The sequence below is a fragment of the Psittacula echo genome (genome assembly GCF_963264785.1).
Source record: "Psittacula echo genome assembly, chromosome: 27".
Taxonomy (NCBI): domain Eukaryota; kingdom Metazoa; phylum Chordata; class Aves; order Psittaciformes; family Psittacidae; genus Psittacula; species Psittacula echo.
This window is the reverse complement of record NC_137762.1, coordinates 2,661,063-2,683,199: the sequence shown is the minus strand read 5'-3', so window position 1 is coordinate 2,683,199 and position 22,137 is coordinate 2,661,063. Positions and strand designations below refer to the sequence as shown.

Here is a 22,137-nt window from a genome sequence, read left to right as displayed (position 1 = left end):
CCAGTAACTTCCCTTGGAATTCTGGGGGTAGGGATGGGGGTTGAGCTCTTCTAAACATCAGCACACTTTGAACTAGCCACCCTGAGCATGCAGAAGCACATGAAGGTACTACGGATTCATCTGTAAGCAGATTCCACACAAAGCCTATGGCTGCAGCGTAAGGAGCGGGTGCTTTGAAAGCTGAAATTACTTTGATTAAAATTTAAGCTCAAATTTGCAGCTCAGGGTTTTCTTCTTTGACAGAAATCAAAAAGGAAGTGTGCTCTTTGCAGCGCATCCTGGTAAAGCTAAATCATCACTCTTCTCTGAAATGCTTTGGCAGAAGCTCGAACGAAAAGAGGTGTCTTGGAAGGAAGAAAATCATTAGTGAATCTGCTCATTATGGGGAAAGCCAGAGAGAAAAGGCAGTGCAAGAAGCAAACCCTTAAAGCTGTGATCCTCTAGACAGTATAAAGTCAGAGCAATAACACTGTTGAGTGCCTGCTGGAGAAGCTTTCTAGGGGGTATATAGTGCTGGGGACTCTGAACACATCACTTGGTGGGGTATATATCTAATATTAATAAATGTGGGAAAGGACTGGGTGATAAACATCACTGCTATCGGGCAGAGAAACTACCCTGCATCATCTCAGCACCTTTGAGTGCTGCTCTCCACCGTGACTCTGCCACTTCCCAGCCGATGGCCCTATGGCACAACACAGGGGTCTCTGACAACCGCGTAGTTCCCCACCACGCCATTGTTGCACCCCACAACCTCAGGGCTGTTTGCAACGACAACGGGAGAGCCCCCCAGCTGCCTGACAACGCAGCCCTGGTTTCCAAAGCCGATCACCCCACCAGCTTGGCATGGCCCCATGCGAGCATTCAAGCCCCCGTTTCCTGTGCTGATGACGGTGCGGGCTGGGTAACCCCCGCTCCGGGAGCTGAATCCCCCATTCTTGCAGTTGACAGCTCCAGCTTGGCAATACACCTCTGGGACACACTGCTTGGCCACCGAGCTAATGACTCTCTTGGGGTGGATCCCAGCGCTCCGGGAGCTGAATCCTCCATTCTGGGAGCTGTGTCGTCCAGATCGTCTTCCCAAGGAGCTGTAGCCGCATGCAGCCGCGTTTGCAGCCAGCATTCCACAGTCATCAGGGATGTTGTAGCCGCTGCTGACCACAGCTGCAAGATAGCCCATGGGAGGCGTTATTTAGGGACGAAAACTGGAAGACTCTCACAAGGCATGCTGTTTCAGGAGTGACAGAACCAACCAAACCTGATCTCCTCTACATTTGTCCAACATACCTGAGCCCTGCTCCTTCCAGCTCCTTCCCTGTGTCCCAACACATCCCCTCACACATCCTCCCAGTTCCCACGTTGCTCATCTGGCTGGTGGCATGCTCCTTCCCAGGTTCAATGCACATCAGTGCCTGGTGAATGCACCAGAACAGCTTGCTGTTGCCTCCAAGAGTAGAAAAAGGGTCGTGGATTCCACCTTCCCCCCCTCCTTCCAAAGGCTGATTTTTTGTAAATTCAGAGGTATTTGAGATTTCTGCAACTAAACTTTCAACATCAGCCTGGGCTGGGATGGAAAAGGGAGGTAGAGGGATTTGGGGCAGACGGGTAGTGCTACTCCATAAACTAACATGAGAAGCCCTCATGGCTGAAAACCTCCAGGTTACTTACACACGCTCACTGGGTTCCCCACACATATCCTGTTAGGGGAGAGAAGAGAAATACACGTTATCCTATTAACCAGTTGCATGTACATCTGGAAACCTTACGTTACTCATAACTTCCAGCCATAGACCCAGCCCACTTCATCCCATGTTGTAACACGTTTGACTATCCCTAGGACAGGCACTGCTTTTCCTGGCACAAAGGTGTCCTGCATGGCCTCCAGCCATTTCTCCAGCCCCATTTGCTGTGAGCCTGGGAGGATCCTGGAGCTGCAAAATTCACTTGGGAGGTGGAATCGTTCTGGCCTCTGGAATATAGGAGAAAAAGGACAAGGTCTCTGTCACTCACCTGCTCTCTTCACCCTCCAGTAGAGTCTTATACGTTGCAATCTCAATATCCAAGGCCAGCTTGACATTCAGCAGCTCCTGGTAATCCCGCAGCATGCAAGCCAGCTCATCCTTGGCCTTCTGGAGGGCATTCTGCAGCTCAACGTGCTTCTCCCGGGCATCTTTGAGGGCACAATCCCCACGCTGCTCAACATCACAAATGGAGGTTTGCAGGCAGGAGACCTGTCAGAAGGGAAGATAACAGTCTTCAAGGCTTTGTTTCCTAATTCTTGGACATTCTAGTTTTTAATCCACTTTTCTGATTGCAAACAGAGGGAAAACCCACCAGTGTCCCTTCTCACTATCCACTTTTCAACTATACACTTTCCAACTACAGCCTAGAGCAAGTCTTGTCTACTAAAGGCCAATCTTCCCCCATAATTTAATTGTCCTCTGAGACATTTCCCTTTCTGGAATCATCATTCCGGACCTCTCCTACCTGCTTCTTCACGTTCTCCAGTTCACACTGCAGCTTCTGTATCATGCGGGTTAGCTCTGAAATCTCACACTTATTGCTCTGCAGGTCGTCGCAATACTTGCCTCTCTTATCCTGCAGCTCCTGAAACTGGAACCAAGAAACAAGACAATCACCAGTTCTGACCTCTTAAGTTGCTAGGGAGACCCCAGGTTACTTCTTGCTCACCCTGGTTTGGTAGAAAGCATCAACTTCTTCTTTGCTCTTCTGAGCTATTTCTTGGTACCAGCATTCAACGTTTTTGATGATGCTTTCCATGTCCAGGTCTCGGTTGTTGTCCATTTTCACGATGACCGAAGTGTCGCATAGCTGTCGATCTACCTGAGCTCGTTCCTACAGGTTGGGGAATGGCTTAGGCATTAGCAATGCTCAGACTTTGTAGTGAAGGAAGGGCTGGGAGAAAGAGGCACACTGATGGATGGAACAAGTCAAGAAATGGCCCTCAGGTTGTCTCAGCAGAAAATCCTCCCTGCTGGATGAGTTGCCACATGTCAACGGCTGACCTGCATGCTGACCTGCAGCAATTCTGTCCACATAAAGGGCAAGGAATTTGAGTGACTTAACCCTTGGTATCCTGTCATCTTCAGCTTCTTTACTGATGTTAATGACAGGATTAAGCTGGGAGTTTCTTTAGCTCTAATCAGACAACTGCAATCCAGAGTAACTAGACAGACTCATCTCTGTTCTCAAGGGTAGAGTTAGGACAGGGACAATTCATACCCAGAGAAAGGGGGAACCACCCTATTTTCAGCATCATAATGTTAATGTTATATCAACCTTGTACTTCCTTGCTTTCAAGTATTCAGGGCTTGGAATGAGACATGTCCAGGAAGGGTTTCAAGCCGTGTAAATTTGGAGTACCTGAAGCATGAGACAGCACCACCAAACTTCTGGGGAGGACCAGAGAAAACTCACCTCCTCAAACACGCATTTCAACAACTCCAGCTGCCTTCTTAATAGATCCACCTTCACCTCCAGCTCTTCCTTGTTCAAAAAAATACAGTCTGCATCCTGAAAGACAGGAAACACGGTCCAGCCCTATCTCACTGCAAACGGTGGGGAAACACACAGAAAACAGACAGCACCAATAAAACAGAAACATGTTTCAACAAGGTTTCAAGAGCAGAAAGGTGTGAGAGGGTGAGTCAGGATGCTCTGGTGTCTCCTCAAGGAAAACAGACCCATTCCAACACGACTTACGGGGATTTGTTTATTTATTAGTGAGGACATGGCTACAAGCTCAGAATTGACTAATGAGAGTTTAAACATAATTTCTTCATATTGTCCAAATGATTTCTGCTATTCTGATGTCCGAGTATAAAGGAAATGAAGAGACAGTCAGAAAATAACCAGCGTCTTAGACACCAGGTATTCCAGTGTGACCTCTTCCACAAATGCACCTTCCCATTGTGCTTGGGAGAACAAAACTATTGCTGAAGTGCTGATGATGTAAGCTTTGAGGATACAGTGGTTTTGCTTTCTAGCTGCATTTGCCTCTTTTTTTGACCTTGTACTTCTTTACAGGCCTTCTCCTTCTGCTCATTATAAACACTTTTGCCAGGCATTTGCTAATAATGCACCATTTTGGCCAAGATTTACACCAAATAAACTAATTTCAGATATAACGATTCATGCATTTTGAGCTTCTCACCTTTTTGAGTGCCACAAACTCATTCTCCACAGTCGTGCGCCTGTTGATTTCCTCTTCATATCTGTTGAAAAAGGAGAAGAAAGGGGCTGAGGCAAACAGTATTATCAGACACACTGACATTAACCATCAGGTATCAATAATGACCTCCACTTGCTCAAAGGCTGCTATCAAGCACTATAAGATCAGTGTCTGGAGACCAAACATTAGACCATTCCAAGATCAGAAGCTCCTTCATGAACAACCACATTAACAATGCAAAGAGTCTGCAAGTGAGACAGAAGAATGTGACATTCCCAAAGGGGATGTGCCACATGTCTGGGAGATGTTGCCTGAGATGAACCAGAGGAGAAGTGAATGCCAACAGCTAGAGGAGACCTGAAGGTCCTTACTTGCACTTGAACTCCTCCACCAGCTGGCTCGTGGCACATTCTTCACTGCCCAGTTTTTGCTTCTCACAGAGCAAGCAGTCCAGGCGCTTCCTTAGGTCGCAGATGTAATTCTCAAAGTAGAGCTCCAGGTTTTTCCCTTTCTTTGGCAGGACGTATTGCTGCAGGAGGCCCCACTTTGTCTCCAGCACTTTGTTTTGCTGCTCCAGGAATCGGACCTGCAGGCCAAAACCAAGCAATTCTTCAAATCAAGAGATTAATGCAGCAACTTGGCACCTATAGTTTAACTGTCTGCTCTCACTCGGGGTGTAAGAATAGGATTTTGAGAAAGTGAGAGGTGAGATGCCAAGGTAATGATTAAATTATCTGCCTTTATTTAGAAATCTGAAAATCCCATGTCTACATTATCTAGCAATCTAAAAGCCAAATGTCTAAATCTGCCTTTCTCACTAATGAACAGATATAAAGCTCCTCTAAGTGGTGCCCCTTGTATTTTAGGATGAAATTGAGTCCTCAGTGAGTGGGACCTGGTTGTTTTTTCTACAAAGGGACCCTAAGGTGACAGCTCAGTCTTAGATATCTAATTTTTAGGTGCCTGAAACAAGATTAACCTCCTTTGCCTTCAGGAATGTTTTGGGAACAGTCACTCTATTTAAAGACAAAGGGAGAAAAAAGGCTGATACAGGGCAGAAAGATGAGCCCATCAGGGCTGTAACTTCTTGCTGAGCTAGAACTAGGCTGCAATGGGGAAATTCAGCCTTGTACTGAGGCTGTCCAGAGAGGAAACACCTGCAAGAAAGTTCAGTGCTCCCGTGGCTACAATACGAACACCATCAAATACTAGGACCGGTGTGTGGCTGAAATGAGCCCTTCCCCGGTACTGAGGATCTCAGTTTGAACCAACAAAACTATGGGAATCTGGACCCTTGCATGGACCTTGCTCAGTGGTTCATGGCATGAGCAGGTTTGCACTCACCTTGTCTATGAAGCAGGCAAATTGAGTGTTGAGGGTCTTGATCTGTTCCTTCTCCTGGCAGCGTATTTCATGTTCCAGTGGGTCGACACCAACACAGAGTGGCTTCAGAAGCCGCTCATCGATGCAGATACCTTGGATACCCTCAGCCTTGCGATCGGGGTACCCTCTCACAATGCTATATCCCCTGGGGCCACAAAGACCAACCCTGCCTCCAGCACTACCGTAGCCTACACCTCCGAAGCCGAACTCTCCAAAACATCCATTTCCGCAGCCCCCATTCACGTAGGAAATTCTCCTGTTTCCACCAAGGTTGCAGACACTCCTGCTGCTGTAGGCACCAGCTCCGCAGCGCACAGGCTGGCAGGCAGAGGCAGCATAGGTGCGACCACAGATCTCCGAAGCCGAACTAAAGCCTCTTCGTCCCAGGACAGATCTCACTGTAGGCGCCTGTCTGCTCATCGTGGCTTACTTGGAGGTGGAATATGGAAGTTTAGGGGAAGCTCTTCTTCAGGAGAGGAACAGAGATCCCGCTGGAGTGACACAGTGATGCTAACCCCTTATATATATTTGGGAAGCTGGCCTTGATAGGATCAGGACGTTAATTTAAAGCGCTTAAGGGTTTGGTTTGCCTGGCAGCAATAAATGCTCCTCAGAATGCAAAACAGCCCAGCAAATACTAACTACTGAGGAAATAAAAAGGAATCTGAAAGTGCTCTGTTTGCAAGTTGGCTTAGAATATATTATGGTTTGAAGTGTTCCCCTAACTTACTCTAATTATAGTTTAGCAGACATTTTTGAAGAAACTCTTTGTGATTTGTTTGCAGTGTGTCGTTTGGGGTTTTGCGTCTCATGGAGTTCTCTGTGTGATGGCAGGTTTTGCAGACTTGCACTTTGTGGGGGTAATTTTACAATCTTTGGGTGCGGAAGAATAACCAGAGACAAAAAAATCAAGCATGGAAAAAACACGGTGGAAGTTGTGTTGTGATGGATGGATTGTTTCTGTACGTGAAACACCATCACATTCACTGAGTTATGGGTCTAGATAGGACTCAAAACGCCCTCCCCAAAATCATTTCCCATGTAGTATTTCACACTGACCTTCTCCTAACTACCATGACACACCTCCAAAACATAGCAGGAACTGTGGCATATTTCAGTTTGCTTACCAGATCTATGTTCTGTCAGCGACATTTGCACTTGAGCAATGCTGCAGATTCTTAACCTGAAGTCCTGTTGACACAGTTCAATCTTTGGTCCTCACTATACTGGAGCTTCCACCAAGCTGGATGTTAGAGACCTTTTTGATCCATCTTCTAGTAGTGAACTACCAGGGAACTAAAAAGGAACAGTAGCACGTTCCAGCCTGGTGAGATGCACCTCGTTCAAGAAGTGACAGCTAAAAGCTGGATGGCTTTGCTAGACACGTCCTTGACACTCCATGGAGAGACATATCCAAGAGAAACAGCCCCTGGGTCCATGCTCAGGGGAACTGAGGTGATTCACTCTCCACAGGCATTGGTCTTCCTGCATCAACAGAGGAAGTCTTAATGAGTGGATTAGACTGGACACAGCTATGGCTTTGACTCACATTGGCAAGGTGAATCTCTCTCTCTTCTAATCACCAGCCCAAAGACACAAGACAGCAAACCTATCTGCGAACCATCTCGGGGCCTTCTCCAAACTGACAATAGGGCTCTTTCAGCTCTTTGAGAGTAAATTGTTTGGGAGAAAAAGAAACATTATAGTGAAAAAAACTAAATGCCCTCAGCCTTTCCTGACCAAAGGGAAGCGATGCTTGCAGAAGTCTCCACATTACATACAACAGGATAGTATCTGGGGACACCCAGTAGCTGTGTTCCCTCATCTGCATTAACCCCCTTCGAGTACATTTTCCAAGAGTTAGGATCAGGCAGTGCAAGCCCTAAAAACAATGCTAAACCTCCTGAAAACATTAACCCTTCTAACGTCAAGTTCTGAAAAAGAAGTCATGCACAGCGCAACCATAGGACGTGACTGCCGCAGAGATTCCCAAGGTTATTAATTGAAGTCTAATTGCAACTTATGTGAGTTTGAGGGGCTGGTGGTATGAATTAGTTGTGTAAACTAATACTTTTGCCCTATACAAATGGAGTAATTCAACATATTTACAGCATGACTTTCACATTACACCTTTGTTTATAGTATTTTAGGCTCATGGTTCGTACTGGGGGGCCAGCGCAACTGGCAATATCAGTTAAAACAAATATTAGAGGCTTCAAGCTAAAACTTGTAACTTCCCAGATCCTTTAAGCTCTAAACAAAGATTTATCACAAGTGAAATGCATGTTGGAATCCAAACAAGAAGATGAAAGGCAATTGTTATGGGCTGTATATAGGAAAACTGCGTCCTGGACCAGGAGTGAGACGGAAGGCTGGTGTGCCACCGCTCCCTTTCTGTACCCCATTAGACGTGTTGACTGTGTAGGAGACACCTGGAATACAACATAGACTGCAATTAAATGTCTGTGAACCAACCGTGCTGCTGCAGCCCCAGTCCTAAAATGCCTCACCAGAGCTCCTGAATTCCTATCAGGAAAGCGATTTTGGGCATACGTTGCCTGGTATCAGGTAAAATTTCTGTGTTAGCCAATTCCCTGTTGTTGCTCCTGAATCCCAGTGAGAAGGCAGCAAGGCAGAAGGTTCACTTAATGTCTTTTTGGTCTTTCCAAGGAACAACAAGTGTTTCACCTGTTGGTGCATAAGTGTCTCCAATATCAAGACAGTTTGTCATTGTGAGTATGGACATGAGAAATGGGAGAGCACCTGAAGCAAAAATTGACTCTTTTTGACACAAAAGAAAAAAGGAGGGGAAGGACTGAGGAAGCAAAAAAAAAAGGACAATATTTTTATGAGGGTTTGATGAGTCATTTTGACAACTTGCAATCTCTCCCTTTGTCAGCATTCTTCTCCCTCAATGTGCTGCTGAAAATGAAATTCATTACAAGAACATGTGAAGTTCACTAATTTGCGTGTTGCCTCTGGAAATGAATCTGAACTAGCTCTTAAAATAAGTTTTATGCGATAGTCTCAAAGAGCTGTGCTCCATCTCTGTAATTATCTGCAGCCAGAGAAAACTCATTGCATTCAGACAGGACAATGGCAATAACCTACCTGTGCTAAAACCATTCCATGGGCGGAAGATTGGGTCATAACATGTGTTTTTATGCACGTAGTTTCTTGAGCTGTGCAGACTCTTTTCCATGTCATTCATGAGATGTTAAAGAGTTGATTTGATTAGTGCAGCCTCGTTCCCTAGTAGCCTAAAGGCAAAGTTGTCCAAGTGAATTCAATCTGGTAATATATTTTTTCCTCTCATTAGCCTACATCTGCTCTACATTAGAAGTCAAGTTTGGGATTTTCAAAGGACGTTCCTCATAAAATTCATCAAACACCAGGCCTGGGTGCACCTTCCTGCCTCCTTCAGCCATCAAACTAGCCATGGATTCTAATTTCATCTTTGAGACTCCATCTATGGCTAATGGAAAGAGATAGGCATCTCCAGACGGTGATTCATTGCATCCTAAAATAGGCAGCTAAAGCGGGTGGGAGGAATCCACCTCTGGAGGTACCTGCCTCTCTTCTTATTGACTACCAGAGGCAGTCTAGACAACCAGACAACTAGACCAGGCGCCCCACTTCTCGATGGTTAAAGTTGGGTGAAATTAGTCCCACCCTTTGGGTGCCAAATTTCTTTTGCACCTTTGAAGTCTAAATGAGAGCACACAACATCACACGGCTCCGTCCCTGGTGTACACGTATGTCATATCTGCATGCGGTGATGAGCGCCTGTAGAGCCGAGGCTTGCAACAAAGCAAAGGGTTGGTTTGATCTTTCTCATGTTGATGTCTTCCTCCACCAGAACTGCACAGTGGAAATGACTGTGGGATGTATGGAAATCTGTGTCCCTGAATGGGATGGCACCACACTGCCTGCCCAAGCAAAAAGGTAGAAAAGGGGAAAAAAAATACTTCACTGTTATTAGGTTACAGCAACTTCCCTATAAATCCACAGGAGCTCTTATCCCTTCTGGCTGAAGCTGTTTTCTTGAGTGGAAGAGGCTGTCTCAGCCACACAGAAGGAAGGAATTGCCCCTGGAAGGCGGGTCAGGTCCTCCTGGGAAGCGTATTCAGCCAGCAGGAGATAAGCTTTTCCTTTTGCTATGCTAAAGCCCTAGTGCCCAAGCTCATGTTTGTGCAGCTTTGTGATGAGCTACTGCATTGCCGGTGTTCAGAGGGACTGGTCTCAGGTTTAAAGTAAAGCACTTGCTGGGTTAACTTATCAGATCTTGAAATGGTGGCAGGGGGAGTTTGGAGGTGAGAAAGCACCCCTAATTCTGTATCATTTCATGACTTATTCTTCTCTTGCATAAAAAGTGATAGGATTGTCTATTTTCAATGGGAACACCATAACCTTGATGAGATGCATAAACCCCTTTTTATTAATATTTATGGCTGCTCAACTGTTCCTTTCTTGTCAAATCTTTCTTGTGGCTTTCTTAATTAAAGATGAGGCCTGTTTTCTTCTGTGCTGCCCATATCTGATCAGGAAATAACTTCCTATCACAAGGGAATTAGGGAGTGGGAGAGAAAACTCTTTCAGGTCTGAATCAAGATAAGTGCTTCAGATAGGAATGACCTTCTCTTTGAATCTCCCCTTCTGTAGAACACATACCCGTCCAACGTGCATCTGTATAGTGCACTTCTTTGTTCTGCTTATTGGCTTTCATCAGTTTAATCACAAAACACTTTAGTCCTTTTTGGTTGATTTATGTAACTGATTTTTTGGCTTCTTCTTTTAATCTGCTCAAATATACAATAAAATATCCCCTTTGATCTGTTTTGACTAAACCAGTAGTTATAGGATTTCTAAAATGGTGCTGAGAAGCCACAGAGCACATTCCTGAGGTTTTTCCCTATAAATGGCCCCATTGCAGCAGATTTTGAAGAGGGATAAAATGTGTTTTGTCATCACACCTCTGTGGTAGACACGCTATGAACATGCAAAGAGACTGAGATAACTTCTCTATGAATCTTAAAGCACCCATTGACTAGCATTACGTAGGAGACAAAGTTGGTGCAAGTCAGCATGAATAAGCTGACTTTAAAAGACTTCATAATTGACATCAACCAAAGGCTAGATCTGTGTGACACTCTCTGGGCAGCCCTGTCACCTCTGCTTAGTTGTTAAGACTTCTAATCAGCAGATATGTCTTGTCCAGTTTAGGAATAAGGCATTTCTGCGTTCTTGGCAAACACTGAAAACCAAGTGGCAACACATTTGTTCCCTGTGCAATCCATTGGGAAAAAGGGGAAAAGAGGGAAAACGTTTAAAGCTCTTGAGTCACTGAGATAGAAGCGAGGGTGCTGCCACTGATGTGTAAGTCAGGACTCTAAGCAAGGACACTAATAGGAGTACAAGCGACATAATTACTCTATGCTGAGTACAAAAGGTGAAAGGTGGTTTTAGGAATTGAGATTTCCTTTATGACCTCCCTGCCTGCATATGGGTGACCAAACTGTTCCAAGACAGTGAACAAAGAGTCCTGCCCCTCCTCGCGTGTCTCACCACAACAGCTCCACTGACTTGCCTAAAGTTACGTCAGATAGACTTTGATGGAATGGTGAGTCCTAGAGAGCTCATTTCCAGACACACTTCCCAGAGCACTCTAGGGAAAGGATTCTGAATTACACACACCACTTGTTCCAGAGATAGCAAAGGCTTAATCAGGAGAAATAAAGAAGGCTGGTGGGAAGCAGGAATCGAGTCATAATAAGAAGTGCCCCAACACAACCACCAGCTCTTTAAAGGAATGTCATAAACCAAAAGGAATATGTTTTAAGTGTCCCTTTTTTGATGTGATCCCAGCCAAGTTTCTCTGATGTGGTTTCATGATGCTACAAGGTTCTTGTAACTTGTAGGCCTCTCCCTTGTGTGTAAGGTAGAACTCGGGAGTTTTCTACCACTAAAAGTGGAACAGGGCTTTCATTTTTCCTCTTTAGATCTTATATCATGGTTGTCCTGCCTGGCACAGCTGAAGTCTAGATCCAGGTGTTCTGGAGCAAGGAGATGAGGTTGAAATCCTCACCCTTGGCCAACACAACCCCTGTGGGTGGGCTGAGTTTACCCTGCTCTTTGCAGCTCTCACCACAGCTCCCTACAGTCCTATTGCAGAGTCCACTAGTGCCTGAAAGGGCTGAGCTCTGGCCCCTACCTCTGGTCCTAAATTCTTCACTCCTAGGGATGCAGCTGGGAGCACCAGGACTACAGTGCCTGTTACAGAGCTGGAAATGCTTCTGGAAGTGAGTCCTTTGTGGCAGGCACCAGCACCTTCAGGTAGGGATGCTTTACCAGTGCTACAGGTAAAGCATTGCATCTTCTGGGCTGTCTCTACCAGACCCACATCCCAGATGGGGTTGGCAGCCAGAGATGGTGGTGCAGGGGATGGTGATCACTGTCATGGGAAAACACAAGCTGGATCACTCCTGGGGATGATGCAGCCTTCCTCCTCCTTCTACAGACCAGAACTAGGCTATCTAATGCAGTAAGGGAAATAGAAAACCTCTGAGCTTACCTACACATTCTCACAGGGCTCCCAAAGCGTATGCTGCAGGGGAAGAAGGTCACAAGGTTATCCATCACATCACTTGCATTCCTAGTGTTTTCCAGCCTTCTTTGCTGAAGAGTCCCAGGGGCTGAACACTGCCCACACATGGTTGTACCCTCCAGTAGAGTCTTATACGTTGCAATCTCAATATCCAAGGCCAGCTTGACATTCAGCAGCTCCTGGTAATCCCGCAGCATGCAAGCCAGCTCATCCTTGGCCTTCTGGAGGGCATTCTGCAGCTCAGTGTGCTTCTCCTGGGTATCTTTAAGGGCACAATCCCCACACTGCTTAGCATCACAAATGGAGGTTTGCAGGCAGAAGGCCTGCCAGGGCCTTTTTTCCCCTTTCCCTCTTTCTTGCCATTCTTGCCTTTGAAAAAGGAATTCTCACTTCTTTTGAGAGTCCCAAATTGGGAAATATTCAGGTTGGTTTTAGGAAAGCCAAAATCATAGAATCGTAGAATGTATGTAAAAAAAAATGTAAAATCAAATGTAAATTCTGAAATACTGCAGAAAAGTTCCACATGTCCTTGTGTGGCCAGACTGGGTTTAAGTCTTGTTTTGAGGATACCAATACTTTGTTCTAATTGGAACTAATAATTAAGGTTTCCCATTACTTCCCGTTATAAACTATATAATGAATTAGATGGTCTGAAAATTATACCAGTTTCTATAGGTGCTGAATTACTGGTGAGTCATAATTCTATCCTACTTATTGGATGCTTTGAACATGTGTCAGAAGCACTGTGTCCTGCCAGAATTCATGCTGGAGCAATTTTAACCACTTTCCAAGCTAATCCAATGATCTAATTTGGTGCAATTAGTTTCTTGCAATAATCAAAACGACCCAACAGAAAACAGGCCAACAGATAACCCCCTCTTCCTTGCTCAGCACTGGTAACATCTTCTGTAGACCAATGGAACCAGTGTGAGCCAATGCTCCTTGATAAAGACGAAAGAAATGAATGCCATAGGGAGGTAGCAAACATGACTTGGGATCTCACATCTGGGACCGAATGAGTAAATCTGATCCATATTGCCTGCTTCTTCACATTTCTAGGTTAACCTGCCTTCTCTGGACCACAAAACTCAGCTCTTCAATCTCTTTCTGGTGAGACAGACATGAGATACTGCTCTCTAGAGAGCCTTTCCTCTCTTCTTGAGTCCAAGAAAGTCTGAAATGACCAGCTCAGACGTGGATGCTCAACTTTTAGGGTGAAAAAACCCAATGTGTCTGTATCTTCTTATTAAGTTTTTGGCTTTGACTGCATAGAACACATTGAAAAATGAGACTTCTGTGGAGAAGATGGTAAATAGCTTAGAAAAGAAGCAGCTCAGCCACAAACCTGTGAACTGTCAGCTTATGAATCATTTAGTTGGAAACTGTGGTGGGCTTGGCCTTGATGTGCAGACCGTGAATGCACCAGCAACCAGCATCCAAAAATACCTTCTTAACACAGCTGCTCTATGGCTACTCTCTGTTGCTCTCCTTTGTGTTTGAACTTGTAATTAAAACCCTTGGGATACCTCAAGGCAAATAAAAGAGATTTATTGGAATTGCTTGACAGACAGGGAAGAAAAGGCTGATAAGTTTAATAGAGCTGCTGAGAGCCTCACAATGCCTCAGAGGCGGAGCTGAGATTCCATCTCTGTCCTTGTGGCTTCTCTCCAACTTGTCTTTCAGAGCAGAAAGGGGAAGGGTTTTCATTTCAGATAATCTGAAAGGAATGGTTTTCCCCTGCTGTTGCGCTGAACCAATCCTTAACTCTGTCAGTAGGCTCAAAGCTTGGTCGATGTTTTCTTGGCAGTTAAACGTCTGGGTGTTTCAGATTCCGAAGAAATGGATCAATTTCTCAAGTGCCCATTTCTTTTATTGGTTTTGCAGGGATTTTTTCATCACCTTTTTATCTCTCCCTGGGCTCATTGGAGGGCTTTTCCCATCACCTTTCACAAGAAGGCTGATGAAAACCAAAACTGGTTACCAGAAACCTCACTGGCATCTTGCCTCCAAGAGCAGCTGATGCCAAAGGTTTTCTTGTACCTCATTATTTGCAAATGTTCTGCACTGGAACAGCTTGCCCTTAGCCCAGCAAGAGAGATAATTGATAGTATGAAGTAGCTGGAAAGACAACCAACTTAATTGCAGGTTCTTGACAGCACTATCAATTACACCTACACACAGAAGAGCAGGAATGATTGAAGTCCTGGGTGTCTCACTTGGCTGCTTAAATAAAGGCAGAGTCCATGACAATCCCAGCTGGAAGAGCAGGATTGGAACCCAGGAGGAGGGCACTTGGCCTGGAGCTGCTCTGACTCTGTCTTCGCTTTATGCTTCCTGTTTGTCTCTCCTTGGTCTCCCACCACATCCCCCTGATGCATCTGCACAGCCCCATGAGGAGGTTCCATGCTGCTTCTGAAGTGGGTGACCTCAGGGCACCCTGCATGGTCCTGCAGTTGGGCTCCTTTCCAGCAAACAAACTGAGCTCAGAGTTTTGGTTTCCTCGCTGTGGATGGAGCCCACAGCATCATGGATGGTTTCAAAAGTTTTCCTCCCATAGATACACTCTGATAAGCAAAACTTCTGCACTTGGGTTTTCACACCCCTGGACATGGAGGGAGGTTCATCCGTCCAGATCCACCTCACCTCTGAGTCTAGATGTCCCCTGGTGACCATGAGTCCCCAAAAGGCAGATGATGCCACCAGATGCAGCCCTTGAGCTGTTCTCAACTGCTCAGCTCAGGCTGTAGCTTGGAGGACCATGAGGTCAGCTCTGCCTTCCTCTCTCAGCTTCTTCTCATCTCTAACTTGCTACAGGAGATACAGCTTCTGTGTGTTGTTTGACAGTGCAGAGTGTCCAGGTTTAAAATACACCAGATCTTCTCCACACACTTCCATCTGATGGAACTCAGAGCATTCAAGTCTGAGTAATTGTGTTTGCTGCCTCTCCCTATCATAAGAAGAAGCGTTGTACGTGCATGTGGGCACCAGGGGAGTAGCTCCCGGGGTAATCACAGCTCATTAATTCACTTCTAATCACCAGGAATTTTGGAAGGAGGCCTAAAAATTGGAGGCTCCCAAGTTTTTATGGTACTACAATGCAGACCTGACTGATTTCACAGCTTCGTGCCAAAGTAAATCAGGAGAACTTCTTGTTCAGGCCACATCTGTACAGCAAAGAGGGCTCAAGCCCAGAACTCCACCAGTCAGATTGAAACTGGGAGCACTGGCGCAAAGACCAGCTCACCACCACTCGCTATGGCACGCCTGTTTTCACCCACTAGGTGGTGGTATCTAACGCATCTTGGGTTCTTGCTTGGGTTCTTGATGGTGACATGAGCCTGTTCACACCCAGTTCAACACCCAGAAACCTCTCTGGATGCCACCAGCAAGAGCTGGCTCACAGCTATAGAGGGCAATATTTAGAAGCCTTGACAGCATGTAACCAACAAGGCCCTCAGGCCTTGCAGGAAGGTGGGATTTCATATGGATTTGTGCTCTTGAGGTTGACTATGAGCCTGGGATGTTTTATAAAACATGTGTGCATCCAATAATGCAGCTCTGCCAGAAAAACAACACTGAGATAGAGAGTTACTCCCAGCTTTAAGGACAACTGGTCTACTTCATCTTCTTCACCATTTTGGTGTCCTCACCTCCCACCTGAAATCTTACTCATCATGTCAATACTCTAGGAGGCTCAAGCTGTGCCTAGGCACAGGGGGTCAGTAGACACCTTTCAGCGTTACATCCTGAGCATGTTTACAGTGTTGTGATAACTGATAAAACGTGCCCCAAGACATTAATCTGAAGGCCCCATCTTATGATCTTCTTCTTCTCAGCCCTTGAACCTCAGTCCACCAGGGAGGTACCGGCAGCGGCGGAGCCGGGACGGGGCAAGGGGAGCTTCTCCCCAGTGCAGAAGAATCGCTTGCTGACACTTTGGGAGCTGGAGAGCTGCTTTTGGGAACGCCTGAGTTGAACTAGAAAAATACATTCAGAATGATAACTACTGCTTGTTGAACCAAACTGCAAAGATCTCATGTTTTGGAGGTGAAGATGATAAACCCAAGGAGATAATCCAGCTGCTGCCATTGTATGACTGAAAAGATCCTTTGTGTCAAAATGAACAGTCTTTGAGAAAAATCTGGAAAGCCATTAAATCTGAGAAATGGGAGAAAGACTAAGGAGCCCAGATTCTGAACATGACAGAAAATCAGATGGAGATAAAAATAGTGACTCCTATTATTCAGATGAAGGTAGTGCATCTCATTCATCTGGTCAGTCACCAACACTAACATCTACAAGCCAAGAAAAAAAAGATCCCAAAACACAAACTTCAAACAGCCTTGTGCACTACCAAGCCACAAAGAAATTAGATTCCAAATATGCACCAAGCAAAAGAGGGACACGGTGGGGTTTTAAAACAGGAACAACCCCAGGTTCCAGTATAGGTTGGGGAACGACCTGTTAGAGAGCAGTGTAGGGAAGAGGGACCTGGGGGTCCTAGTGGAGGGCAGGATGACCATGAGCCAGCACTGTGCCCTTGTGGCCAAGAAGGCCAATGGCATCCTGGGGTGTATTAGAAGGGGGGTGGTCAGTAGGTCGAGAGAGGTCCTCCTTCCCCTCTACTCTGCCCTGGTGAGACCGCACCTGGAATATTGTGTCCAGTTCTGGGCCCCTCAGTTCAAGAAGGACAGGGACCTGCTGGAGAGAGTCCAGCGCAGGGCAACTAAGATGATTAAGGGAGTGGAGCATCTCCCTTACGAGGAAAGGCTGAGGGAGCTGGGTCTCTATAGTTTGGAGAAGAGGAGACTGAGGGGTGACCTTATTAGTGTATATAAATATATAAAGGGGGAGTGTCACGAAGATGGAGCCAGGCTCTTCTCGGTGGCAAACAATGATAGGACAAGGGGTAATGGGTATAAACTGGAACACAAGAGGTTCCACTTAAACTTGAGAAGAAACTTCTTCTCAGTGAGGGTGACGGAACACTGGAACAGGCTGCCCAGGGGGGTTGTGGAGTCTCCTTCTCTGGAGACATTCAAAACCCGCCTGGACACCTTCCTGTGTAACCTTATCTAGGTGTTCCTGCTCTGGCAGGGGGATTGGACTAGATGATCTTTTGAGGTCCCTTCCAATCTCTAGCATACTGTGATACTGTGAAATCAAAGTGTCCCCTCACACAGTCATTTTTGTGGCATTTTCCATCAGAAATGCAGATCTAACTGATATATGCAACTTTACATTGAGTCAGCGAGAAATCAGCAGTGAAGGTTTCACACAAACACTGCACCTCTTGTAGCCACTTTCCACAGTTTGCATGTGCTGTTGTGGAGGAAAGAAAGTCATCTGCTTGATCATCCCAGCTCAGATCTGGATGGTCCAAAGATCTGCAGCTTGGTTTTGGTCTTAACAGAGCCAAATACACAAGCTCTTTGCAGATGCTAGCAGGAGTTGGATCACAGAGCTGCCGAAGGAAATGAACCACAATAACTGAAGTATTTCCAGGCAACTGAAATCCTGGATGAGATTTTTTTCACTGCTGCTAAAACAGAAGATGGAAGGTGCCAGAACACTCATCTCGAGAAACTGGAGGTATCATTATAGCTTAGCTGACAAGCAGAACAGGTTTTGATATACCCATCCAAACCATTCCTTCACTAAATTAGCCCAGTGCTTCAGGCTATGTACTACCAGTGTGTAAACAGTACTTAAAACAACTCGGTGGAAATGCTGATCAAGCCCCTGTATGAGTTGGGGGTTTGCAATCTCTTTGTTAAGCTGGTCTCCCAGGCTCCTGTTGTAGTCAACCAAAACAATTGGTTTGTCTGATCTCCGTTGGGTGTTTCATCCCATATGAAGGTAGAGACACAAATCAGGTCTTTTGAGTCGCCTCCACAAGTGCCCATTTCTCTCAGTTGACTCTACCTCCATCCTTTCCAACCCTTTACTCTACAAAGTAGAGCAGTAAAAAACTCACAGACCTGATCACAGTGTTCATATTAATTCTTTACTTCTTCTAGAGATGAGACACTCTAGGCACCTTGTCTACAGAATTAATCAGTGCAGCTAAGGCCCAACACTACTTGGTAGTGTGCAGAATTCTACAGCTTCCACTTCTTACTGTGAGAGGAGAGGCTTTGTCTTGACGGAAAAGCCTTACCCAATGTCTCAGATAAGAAGTGGTGTGGTGACGATGCAGCTGATTTATCCCTTGGATCCTGAGGAACAGGGCTGGTTCAGTGAGTGAGGGTGAACCACTGGCCTCAGCTGCTGGAGGGCAGCTCTAACACGGCGTTTCACAAGCCCAGGTAGACTCACAGCACCCACACACTGAACCTGTGGGACATGAGCCAGAGCAGATGCAAACACAGGCTCATCTCAGCAGGGTTTGCTAACACCACATTTCACTGCTGCAGCTGACTGCTCCACAGCCTCCGTTTGATGGTAGTGATAACCTAGTTTGGGCTGAAACACAGTGTCTAGACCTCCTCACATGCAGGGCACTCACAACTGCTCCCAGACTATGCTCTGAAGGTTTGATTTAGACCCTTCTGCTCCTCATCAACCTTCTCCAGTTGTTTTCATGGCTCTACAGCCATTTGCAGACAGGTCTCCCCAGAGGATTTCCCACCAACCCGAGGATCTCCCTCCCCACTGGCTGTCACCCCCAGGACTCTTCATGGTTGGATTCCTTACCAATGCCTGTCAGATTTTCAACACCAGACATCAGATCAGTTCCTTCTTTTCTGTCTATATCAGAAGAAATGGGGTAGCCCTAAACCTCAGTGAGGATGCCACATCCCTGACAGTGTTCAAGGCCAGGTTGGATGAGGCTTGGAGCAACCTGCTCTAGCGGAAGGTGTCCCTGCCCATGGCAGGGGGTTGGGGCTGGATGAGCTTTAAGGTCCCTCCCAACCCAAACCATTCCATGATTCTATGACTTTAAGGAGGTTCTGTGAGAAATGTAGAAAACATCTTCCTTCCTCTGCACAGAAGTGATAATTGAATGAGTTGTTGCCCAAAAAAGGCTCACATGGGTACACACCACCCAAGTGTGATTGGGGATCACCTCGGGGAAAGATGGGACTAGAAGGAAGATAAGGAGACGTTGTTCATGGACTTTCTGCTCCTTTCTTTCTCTGCAAGTGCAATGAGAGCAAAATCTACATGGACAATTCTGCCCCCCGGTTATTTAATGAGTGACTCCTGGAGACAATGGTGGACCCAAGGTGTAGCCATGTGTCCTGGTTCAGTAGATGGAGCCCCCAAAATACATTCATTTGTAAGCAGCTTCTTCCACTGTATCACTGATATTTTCTTAATGTTGGGTCAGATCTCCATAAGCTGTTTTATCCAGTCAGACTTCTCCAATCATAGTCAACCAATGAGTTCTCCTCATCATAGACATCGGGGTCGCACCCTCCCATAGACCAATACACACACCACAAACAGGGTTTCAAGCTTTTAGTTGCCAAAGACAATGGTTCCAAAGAGATGAGCTCAAGGGCTCAGTTAGGACACTTGAGGAAACAAGAGCAACCATCACAATCATGCCACAGTGCATGGTTGGAGAATGGCTGTGGAAGGAGAGGAGAGCTTGGGATTATGTGTGACCCGTTCAGAGAAGCAGTGACTCAGTGGTGGAGAAGAAACCCTTGCCTCAAAGATGAGGTCAATGTCTTCTTCCATTCCACTTCTGGCAGATTTGGCACGCAAATATCAGTTGTGGGATGTATCTCCAGAAGAACCTGAGCCACTTCCAAAGACAGACCAATAAACCCGCCTTCGGGAAGGCCACCCTCCTTCGGGAGTGTGTTCCCCAGTCCCATCTCCACAGCTGCCCTCACAATAACCCCCTTCCCCTCCAGAGGTAGCACCATATGAAGAGCCATAACCTTCACTGTCAGAACCATAAACACCCCCCGAGCTGGATTCCCAACCTCCAGAGCCATACCCTCCACTGCCAGAACCACAGATACCTCCACAGCTCGACACCCCACCTCCTGATACAGAGCTTCCACCGCCGCCTGAGATGGAGCAATCACTGCCTGAGCTTCCACTTCCTCCATACACTGAGCCACCTCCTCCACAACAGATGGAACCACCACTGCTTGAGCTTCTTCCGATTCCATAACCTGAGCCTTCTTCTCCTCCACCAATGCAACCACCACTGCCAGAGCTGGATCCCCAACCTCCTCCAGAGCTTCCACCTCCTCCATAACCTGAGCCTCCTCCAGAGCTTCCTCCTCCTCCAGAGATGGAGCCTCTCCTGCCAGAGCTTCCCCCACTGCCAGAGCTCAGCCCCCCACCGTGGGGACTGCATCTGCCACTGCCAGAGCTGGATCCAAAACCTCCTGAGCTGGAGCTGCCAACACCTGAGCTTCCTCCTCCTCCATAACTTGGGCTTCCTCCTGAGATACCTCCTGATCCTGAGCTTCCTCCTGATTCAGAGATGGAGCCTCTTCTGCCTGAGCTTCCTCCTCCTCCATAACCAGAGCCACCTCCTGAGATACCTCCTGATCCAGAGCTACCGCCAGAGATGGAGCCTCCACTGCCAGAGCTGGATCCCCAACCTCCTCCAGAGCTTCCTCCTCCTCCAGAGATGGAGCCTCTCCTGCCAGAGCTTCCCCCACTGCCAGAGCTCAGCCCCCCACCGTGGGGACTGCATCTGCCACTGCCAGAGCTGGATCCAAAACCTCCTGAGCTGGAGCTGCCAACACCTGAGCTTCCTCCTCCTCCATAACTTGGGCTTCCTCCTGAGATACCTCCTGATCCAGAGCTTCCTCCTGATTCAGAGATGGAGCCTCTTCTGCCAGAGCTTCCTCCTCCTCCATAACCTGAGCCACCTCCTGAGATACCTCCTGATCCAGAGCTACCTCCAGAGATGGAGCCTCCAGTGCCAGAGCTGGATCCCCAACCTTCTCCAGAGCTCCCACCTCCTCCATACCCTGAGCCTCCTCCTGAGCTTCCTCCTCCTCCAGAGATGGATCCTCTCCTGCCAGAGCTTCCTCCTCCTCCATATCCAGAGCCACCTCCTGAGATACCTCCTGATCCAGAGCTACCGCCAGAGATGGAGCCTCCACTGCCAGAGCTGGATCCCCAACCTCCTCCAGAGCTTCCACCTCCTCCATACCCGGAGCCTCCTCCTGAGCTTCCTCCTCCTCCAGAGATGGATCCTCTCCTGCCAGAGCTTCCCCCACTGCCAGAGCTCAACCCTCCACCGTGGGGACTGCATCTGCCACTGCCAGAGCTGGATCCAAAACCTCCTGAGCTGGAGCTGCCAACACCTGAGCTTCCTCCTCCTCCATAACTTGGGCTTCCTCCTGAGATACCTCCTGATCCTGAGCTTCCTCCTGATTCAGAGATGGAGCCTCTTCTGCCAGAGCTTCCTCCTCCTCCATATCCTGAGCCACCTCCTGAGATACCTCCTGATCCAGAGCTACCTCCAGAGATGGAGCCACCACTGCCAGAACTGGATCCCCAACCTCCAGAGCTTCCTCCTCCTCCAGAGATGGATCCTCTCCTGCTGGAGCTGCTGCCACCACCAGAGCTCAGCCCCCCACCGTGGGGACTGCATCTGCCACTGCCAGAGCTGGATCCAAAACCTCCTGAGCTGGAGCTGCCAACACCTGAGCTTCCTCCTCCTCCATAACTTGGGCTTCCTTCTGAGATACCTCCTGATCCAGAGCTTCCTCCTGATTCAGAGATGGAGCCTCTTCTGCCTGAGCTTCCTCCTCCTCCATATCCTGAGCCACCTCCTGAGATACCTCCTGATCCAGAGCTACCTCCAGAGATGGAGCCTCCAGTGCCAGAGCTGGATCCCCAACCTCCTCCAGAGCTTCCACCTCCTCCATATCCTGAGCCTCCTCCTGAGCTTCCTCCTCCTCCAGAGATGGAGCCTCTCCTGCCAGAGCTTCCCCCACTGCCTGAGCTCAGCCCCCCACCGTGGGGACTGCAT

At 47.2% G+C, this 22,137-nt stretch overlaps 1 protein-coding gene across 1 annotated transcript; it reads right to left on the bottom strand.

Moving 5' to 3' along the window:
* Nucleotides 1–685: 685 nt before the first annotated feature.
* LOC308230519 (keratin, type II cytoskeletal 4-like) lies at nucleotides 686–5,995 on the bottom strand (the record flags this gene model as incomplete). The annotated part of the gene is made up of 9 exons (XM_080635248.1): nucleotides 686–1,164; nucleotides 1,669–1,697; nucleotides 2,011–2,231; nucleotides 2,488–2,613; nucleotides 2,692–2,856; nucleotides 3,439–3,534; nucleotides 4,175–4,235; nucleotides 4,564–4,778; nucleotides 5,537–5,995. The coding sequence occupies 9 exons, from the start codon at nucleotides 5,993–5,995 to the stop codon at nucleotides 686–688; spliced, it is 1,851 nt and encodes a 616-aa protein (XP_080491374.1).
* Nucleotides 5,996–22,137: the final 16,142 nt, after the last annotated feature.